At 41.7% G+C, this 9,237-nt stretch overlaps 1 protein-coding gene across 1 annotated transcript; it reads right to left on the bottom strand.

Annotated features, from left to right (window-relative positions):
• Positions 1-6,394: 6,394 nt before the first annotated feature.
• LOC109910851 (tumor necrosis factor-like) lies at positions 6,395-8,782 on the bottom strand (the record flags this gene model as incomplete). The annotated part of the gene is made up of 3 exons (XM_048594248.1): positions 6,395-7,724; positions 8,253-8,318; positions 8,722-8,782. Coding segments are annotated over 3 exons (540 nt in total), but the record flags the coding sequence as incomplete, so codon positions are not given.
• Between the last annotated feature and the right edge of the window lie 455 nt (positions 8,783-9,237).

Here is a 9,237-nt window from a genome sequence, read left to right as displayed (position 1 = left end):
TGCAATGGAGTGGGAAATACCCAGGCAGAAACAGTAGCGTTTGGAAAACGAGTATTCTTCTGATCGAATGTGAGACTGGCTCTGTGTAACTTTCACCCAACGCGGAACCACAGCAGTTTCCCCCAAATCCGGGGAAACCTGCACTGAACCAAAAGTGGATTCCAGCAACTCACCCAGTCTCTCCATTTATCCCCCTTGTGCTCATGCCTTTCACTAACAACATCGATAGAAGGGAGAGATAGACAGATGGAAAGATAGAACAGCACCAACCTTATAAACTCATGCATTTATGTAGCACCTTTCACTACTTTGTGACCTCTCCAAGCAATTGTTGCATTGTGGTCTCTGTTGTAAATAAAAGTAACAGGCAAACAGATTACACACAGCAGCAATGAGAGGCACTGGCAGGGTGGTAATTTCACAGGACTAGTTATCTAGAACCCCAGGCCAATCTTAACAGTTCTGAGCTTTGAAGTCAAAACAATGTTCAAGAAGAATAAGGATTGAGGACAAGGTGGATATCAGCACTTTTCGTCAGGGATGATATTTGTACAAGAGTTAGGATGAGATCAGCAGGTCGTATCACTTTGTGGAGAGGGGTAATACCATGGGAAAGATGTCACTCGTGAGATTTGTCTACACACTCTCTCCAGTAACAACAATATGGGATAAGGCATACAAGAAGGAGTATTGGATGTTTCTGATGAAGGGGATAACTGTAATTATGGGTCGGTTCATCGTACCTTGAAATCGAAAATCAAATTGGAAATGTTAACCCAGACGGTGAATTAATAACAATTTTCAAGGAAGCTGCTTGAATATCGAGCCTCATGTTCTGGTCCCAAGCAGAGAGCAGGTCAGACTAAACTTTACTGTATTGTGTAATGTGACACAATTTATTAATATTTCCTGAGTTAATGCACCCAAAGGGAGCAGCGATCATATTATGTTTGAATTTAATGTTCAGTTTCAAAGGAGAAAGGGGGCTGAAGACTCGTGTTTTAATTTTAAGAAGTGGTAACTGTGTGGTCATGAAAACTAGAGATAGCTGAAGTGAACTGGGCCATTAGAATGGGGGTAAATTATTAGAGAAATAATAGTTTCTCCAATAGCATGAGGAGTACCCACCACCAGTGGTGAACGAGTTAAATGGAGAAAGATCAAGCTTAAAAAAAACAGACAATTGCACAAAGATGTAACTGGTCAAATGATGGGACAAAAATACAAAGGAGCAGAAGTGAATGACTAACAGATTAATCAAGAGGACAAAACGAGACTATATGAGAAAATTAGCTAAACATGGGAAAGCAAGTGTCTCCGGGACATTTAAAACACAACGGTGGAAGGACAATAAGGACTGGTCCTCTAGAGAGCGAGAATGAGGAGATAATCACAGAGATTAAGGAAATGCAAGAAGGAATCAGCAGGTATTTATTATCTACCTTCACTGTGGAGAACACAAAAACATTCCGGTGGGAGTTGTAAATCAGGAGGTGGAATGGATGCAGGAATCTTGTGAAATTATAAACAGTAGGGAAGTAATACCGAACACGCAGATAGACCTGTGGGCAGGCAACTCCTCTGTTCCTAATTGACTACATGACAGTGTCTTAAAGCAGCACTAATGCGGTAGTAGATTTGTTGGTGTGAATTTTCCGAAGTTCCCAAGATTCAGGAAGTGTTCCACCATACTGAAAGTAACACATATATTGTCTCTGAGAGAACAAGGTGTAAAGCTGGATGAACACAGCAGGCCAAGCAGCATCAGAGGAGCAGGAAAGCTGACGTTTCGGGCCTAGACCCTTCTTCAGAAAATTACTATTTCTTCAGAAAATTAATTCATATACTGTCTCTATTCAGGAAGGTAAATTATCGGAGAGCTAGCCTGACATCTGTCATAGGGACACTGTTAGAACTGGCTATACCTGTGCACCTGTAATGCTCATGAGCAAGAACCGGCTTGGTTTTTCGAAAGGGAAATCATGTTTTGTCAGTTTATTAGAAATATTCGAAGGAGTAAAGAAGGATAAAGGGGAGGTCACTGACGCACTGTACCTGGATTAGACAGGAGGCATTCGCCAAATTACCACATAAAAGTGATTGTGCAGGATCGGAACTCATGATACAGGGGTAAGACATTAACATGGATAAAGGTTTGGCTAACCGGCAGCAAACACAGAGGATGCATTAATTTACCTTTCTCTGATTGGCAGGAAGTAACAAGTGGAATCCTGTCGGTGTGTTTTTTAAAGCCTCAGCATTTTACAGTTTATTACAGCGATTTTGACAAGTGGAGTAAATGCGTGGTCGCTGCATTTTTTAGCGCATGTTTTGCAGATTACACAAACTTAGTTCGAAATGAATGCTGTGAGAAAATGGAATGGATGTTGACAGGTAAAAATCAGTTGAGCGAGGGATTACGGACCTGGCCATTGGGGAATAATGTGTGATAATGTGAAGTTGTTCGCTTTGGCCGAAAGCATAAGAACGCAGAGTATTAGCACAGGGAATCGTGCAGAAATCCAATTAATCTTGGTGCTCCGGTGTATAGAAAACAAAGTTATTCTGCAGTAGTACTCATCAACAAAAATCCTAATAGGATCCTCTGCTGTATCCTTTGTGACAAAATCAGTTAGGTACACGGTAAATATAAGTAAGGACGCTGTGCTTCAGTGACACAAGCCATTGGTGAGACAAAAACTCGAATGCCGTCTGTCGTTGTAGTCCCCATATTTAAGGAAGAATGTAAATGTGTTGGAAGAGTCTTGTGAGATCGATTCCTGGAACGGGCAGGTTGTCTTACGAGGATGGGTTGTTCAACCTGAACTTGTTTTCACTAGAGTTTAGAAGAGTGAGAGATGACGCTAGTTTAAATAGGGACAAAGGTGCATTAACGAATGGAAGCAGAAGGAGTTTTTCAAGGTTGAACGCAGCCTATACTTCCCTAAGAATTGGAAAGCCCTGCATTCCAACCCTGGTCAGATTGAGCTTAATGAGTGTGTATTTCCATTCACTGAACATCCCTTCCTCAAAAACAATATCCTACAAGCTACTTTCTGGAAATGGGAAAATAAATCACAGATCAAACCATCATAGACATTAATAATTTCTAATAATGGAGAAGTGTTTGACTGAGTTAGCCTGACACACTCTCGAAGTGCATCTGACAGAGGCACAGTGGCTGATATTATAGAATTCACACACCATTCATAGTGACAGAACAGGGCGGGGCGCAAATTCCGAGACAACAAGGTGTTCTGACAAGGTGCGGAGCTGGATGAACACAGCAGGCCAAGCAGCATCATAGGAGCAGAAAGGCTGACGTTTCGGGCCTAGACCCTTCTGGTTCGAATTGAAGTTAAAATTTCCGAAAACGTTTGTTCGAACAGTGGGAGGAAGCGTGCTTTTGGTGTGACCTGTGCTCAGCGGGCAACGATGCGTCCATGGAGGCGGCTGGGAGCCTATGAAATTGGTCCAGCAAAGAGACTCACCTGACAGTTTGATACTCACGGGCCAACTCCATTGACATGAACATTTGATTTCCATGGAGCAGAAAGATGGCGTGCATGATTCTCAGTTTTAAATATCACTTTTAAATTTCACAGTGCATAGGCTCCACTGTATTCATGTCTGCATCATCCTGATTTGATGTAAGCATCAAATGATGAATTTAAAGTGTTTTAAAGGTTCATCTGGAAAAGGACAAAAATACGAGGTAAAGAAAGTGTTAACTCCCAAACAATACTTAATCTATTAGCTGCAGCTTTGCTGGGTATCCTTCAAGACACAGAAAGCATTTAAATATTTATTTTCCTGATGGATTTAAATGCTTCTCCTTGAAAAGCCTCTCCTCTGTCACAAACCTGTGTGCTGTTCTGACTGAGTGCTGGATGTCTCTGCTTGTGGCTCAGGGACTTGGAATATGGGTTTTGCTTTCTGAAATACACCACATGCTTTTACCTTTAAATGGTGCTTACATGTTTACTAGAGTGATTTTTACACTCACCTCTCTATCTCATCATTTTACACCTCGAGCAACCTGCTGGCCTGTTCTTAATAGCGTCGATGTGGTTTAGTGAGACTGGATAGTAAACTGAACATTTATCTCTGTTTGACCAACAACTTGTCTAGGAGGGAAATGTATTTATTCTCCCTTTCACACTAGACATTACCTCCTTTATGCTGTTTAGGGGATTTGGCCATTCATGGAACATAAAACATGCAACATACAGCCCAACTAATCCCTCTGCATGGTCCATATCCCTCTATCCCCCACTTGTTGATGTGTCCGTCTAAATGCATCTGAAAAGTTGCTATTGGATCTGCTTCTACCACCTCCCCTGGTAGTGCATTCCAGGCACCTACTCCCCAATATCTGAAAAACATTCCTCACAGGCTTGCATTAAACATTCCTGCTCTCACCTTCAATATATGCCGCTAGTATTTGACATTTTGCATCCTGGAGAAAGTCTCACCACCCTATCCATGCTCGTCACAGTTTTATTTACATTTGTTAGGTCATCCTTCAGCCTCCAATGTTCAAGTGAACCAATCCAAATTTGTCCAACCTATCCTCACAGTTAACACACTCCAATCCAGGCATCATTGTGATAAACCACTTCAGCACCCTGTCCAAAACCTCTGCATCCTTCCTATTATACAGCAACTCGAACAGCACACACTACTCAAAGTGGCTGAATTAATGTCTTATACAGTTGCAGCATGATTGCTGACTTTTATAATCAATGCCCTGACAGAGGAACACAAGCATGCCCCATGCCTTCTTTACATCGTTACCCATTTGTGCTGCCACTTTCAGCAAGCCGACACATATACCAACCCAGATGCTGTTTAAATGTTGTAATTGTACCAGCCTACACCGCTTCCTCTGGCAGCTCATTCAAGACACAGACCACCCTCTGTGTGAAAAAGTTAACCCTTAGGTCACTTTTAAATCTTTTCCCCAATCATCTTAAAACTATGCCAGCTAGTTTTGGGCTCACTAACCATGGGGGAACACCTTGTCTATTTATCTTATTCATGCCCCTCACGATTTTATAAACTTCTGTGAGGTCAACCCTCAGCCTCTGACACTCCAGGGAATATAGCATGATCCTATTCACTCTCTGCTGACAGTTAAAACCCTTTGACGTTGGGAACATGCTTGACAATATCAATGCTTCAAAGGGACCTACCATTTCATGTACGATTTCCTCTTACATTTGACCTCACACAACACATCACCTCACACTTGTGTGATTAAACCCCATTTCTCATTTCTCTGCCCAACTTTCCAACTGATTTATATCCTGTTGCATCTTTTGATATTTGGCCTCATTATCCAAAACTCCATAAATTTCATGTCAGAATTTTCTTGAACAAGCAATCAAAGTGTTCAACATTCATATACAAGCAATCTGGAAGGCCACATCTGGAGGATTGTGTACCGTGTTAATCACTGTACATGGGGTGGGATACATTCACTTTGGAGATGATAGACTGAAGCTTTGGTTCCTTCAGTCAGTGGTTGCCATCTGTGGCGAATGGGAGAATGGAGATGTGCTCACTGGAGCTTCAATGAGTACGATGTGATCCCTTTGAAACAAATCCAAATCTAACAGATCATTAGGAAAGATGCTGAAAGGCAATGTTGGCCCAATGAGGCAAAGTAGGTTTTGTGACTACAGTCACAGGATTATGGAATGGCCATTTCAGACAGAGATGGAAGAAATGCTGTCATGTGGAGAGTTGAGAAACATTAACAAAACTTTTCATTCAAGTATTTCCAATGCTCAATTACTGAGGTGGAGAACAGAAGCTTTTCAACTCCACGGAGATCAGGAAATGCTAGACTCTCAATGGAGAATCACCTTGAGGTCAAATGTCAACCTTGACCTCATCAAATGATGCAGCTCATTGGAAGGACACATGATCTATTCCCTTCCTTTGTTGTTAGTTTCTTATTCCCAAACTCTAAATTCCCTCTCTCAGATTTCCAATTGCCTCATCCTGCAAGATTACCAAGATCCTGATTGTTTCTCTCAGATGTGCAATATCCGAATCCGACCAGATTAACAATCTTCTGATTTCTTTGCTCAGATTCACAATCTCCTTAGCATGCAAGATTCCCAAACATCTGATCATCTCTCCCAGATTTCCAGTTTGATAACACTGGATTGGAACAGTTAGTTGTAGCAGATTTAAACACTGTCCATAAACATCTCCAAATCCAAATCAATATGCAACAATCAGAAGGAAACAGTTCTTACTCTTAAAATAGTTTTATTCATTCCTGTTTATCTTTGCAGACATAAATATTGATATAAATAATATAAAAACAACTATTGATAAATACAATTAAATAATAACTTATATCAATCTGGAACATCTTAAACTTGACAATATTATTGCCACTGAAAGGCACCTATATAACAGATGTTACAGTTTTACATAAAACATTGAGTTTGGTCGATGAACTGTAATTAAATTTCAGTAGTCCAACATTCGAGATGAAAAACCTTTCGGCATGCAGAACCAATCAGGTTTATCACTAGGATCACTGTGTATTACCCAGTCTGAAGGATGGTCATTTGAGAGAACAACACACAAAGGGAAAGTGGCATAAGCATTAAGGAAGAATCTCAACCATTACCCTTAGGTCAGAGAAGCAAATAATCTGCTCCAACATCAACTGTGAGTAATCAGAAGTAAACCAACTGGTCCCTTCATAGTATGAATAATCAATGTTTATTGAGCCAAATTCTTAGTGTTTGCTGAATATTCTTTTGCCATGTTAATTACAGTGTTGAACATACAGGTTTTAGACAAGTAAGATCCTATTAAGTCTTGACCAATCACATTGTGCAGTTAGAAAGCCATTGCAATGCTGGGCACCTGCTTTGGCCTTCATCAGTCTGCAGCTGACTCAATCATCTTGCTTTGTTTGCTCAAAGATACCAGAGATTCTTTGGAATGAATCTATACTCTCCAAGGGCCAGTATCTAGTCTCAGGGAATAATCAGTCTGAATATCAGACCCAGGTTCATGGTTCCTACCTCCAGGGATAGTCGAATGACCCACTAAGTGAGGAGTACCAATTTAAATAAACAGAGAAACAAAAAACACAATTTAAATATGAAATAAATTAAAGAATCTGGAATGCTTTGCATTCATATCAAACAGAATCAGCAGATTTGGAGTGCAATTTCTGTATAATGCTCTGAAAGACAATGTGTCTTTGTCAGTTTACACTGAACTTCAATTGAAATTCTTGATCAGCCATTGATAACCAATGGAAATGACATGGGATTGTTACACAGCAAATATTCCAAAGAAACTCTTTCCTTCGGCTGCATCTACATATCTCGTCATCCCCTCATTAACCCTTGAGAAGATCTGATCTCCCTCCAGAAACTCAAAGATGGCTCCCTGGTAGGAGGTTTTGTACCAGGGCTCCCTGCGTTGGCGAGAGTGGCAGGCAGATTTGGTGGCTTTCAGTAGAATGGCTTCCTCAGGATAATTTGGCGACAGCTTGGCGAGCTCATGGCTCAGGTAGATGGCCTGTTGCTCACAGCCCATGTTGTGGAAGACCACCTGAGTGTAGACAAAGTACTGTCCGGGACTCCTGATGATGAGACGGTTGTCCCTGAACTCCACTCCCTCGGTGAAGGTGGAATCACTCTCATTCTGCCAAATTATGTTCTCATTTTCATTACTTGGTGATGCTGAGGGGGAGAGGGAACAGAGAGATAGAGAAGACATCATGAAGATCGAAAAAAGACAAAGATACAGCTTGTATTTATGTAGCACCCGTCACAGCTTGGGGATACGACAAAGCACTTTGCAACCAATGATGTGTTTTTGATGGAAAGAGTATGCTATTGTAGGAAATGGAACAACCAATCTGTGCACAGCAAGATCCCACACCTTACAATGTCAGAGAAACTGGGTGGACTGCACCTTAATTATTAACTCAAGGGCAATTATCATGCTGGAACATACAGACAGGCCAATCACAGAAAGATTAAAACCCTTATATCTGTGCTACTTCTGTGTTCAGATGAACCAATTCACACCAATTCCCTTTCTCTTTGCCCAGAACCCTATAATCTCCTGCTCTCCTCCTGTGGTATTCTCTACACATTGCATTATTGATAAAGTAATTTGATGTCTTCCCAGTCCTCCCCTGCACCTCCCCAGCCAGTGTGGACTATTCTCCAGAGGATGCAGTCACATTGAGAACAATTCTGTACCTGTCAGATGAGCAGCGATTCTCGGCCGTGGGCCACTCCCCACCTGCTTCATGAGATGAGGCAAACCTGGAAATGGAAAGGATGGAAGCTCAGTCACTGTTGTATCACCCACAGAGCACAGACTGACAGACAGACAGAGAAAGAGAGAGAGAGAGGGAATGAAGAGGAGACAGATGCACAGGTGGGATCACGAGAGAGAAGACTGTAAGAGAAAACACATCTGTGGAAGGAGAAAGAGAGTTAAGATTTCAAGTGTCATATCACTCAAAACTGAAAGAATTTCCTCAAGAGTCTGATGATGGCTCAGGGAAATGGACATATACACAGCTAAAGAGCATGACTGACAAAGAAAGTGGCATACAGCAATACTAGAAAAGGCACAGATGCCAAGACAGAAATATTGATAAAGGCTGACCCAGAGACAGACATTGTCAAAAGAACTTAATATCTTGATAGTGACATTACATACTATTGGTCTGAGCAGCTGTTGTCAGGGATGGATGGGGAACTTCCAGCTTTGGTCTTGAATCCTGAAGAAATTAAACATGGACAGATGGTAAGATGTGAAATTCACCACATTTTCACTCCACCTAACAAGAGGAGGTGGTCAACCCAGGTCTACAGGGAGATACTCTGTATTATTTGTGAACGAGCTCACTTCACTGCACAAACTCAACACATTGCAGAGAGACACTGCAGTGCAGAGAGACTCTGTATTGCAGGGAGACACTGCACTGTGCAGAGAAACTACTTTGTATAGAGACACTACCTTTTACATTCACTATTATGTACTGAGAAAGGACAGACTATTGTCCATCTGCACTGTGCAGAGCCACACGCTGGGGCCATTCAGACCGGTGGACCTCCATTCTAGGCTGACAGCAGTTTGTACCTGCTTGTCCTTTGGTAGCACCAGCAGCACTGACTGAAAAATCCGGGTTTATTTGGCGTTTACCATCGAACAGAGGGCAATTCTGACAGTTTC

The sequence above is a fragment of the Rhincodon typus genome, unplaced genomic scaffold (genome assembly GCF_021869965.1).
Source record: "Rhincodon typus isolate 14 unplaced genomic scaffold, sRhiTyp1.1 hic_rhity00007404, whole genome shotgun sequence".
Lineage (NCBI taxonomy): Eukaryota > Metazoa > Chordata > Chondrichthyes > Orectolobiformes > Rhincodontidae > Rhincodon > Rhincodon typus.
This window is presented reverse-complemented; position numbering and strand designations above follow the sequence as displayed.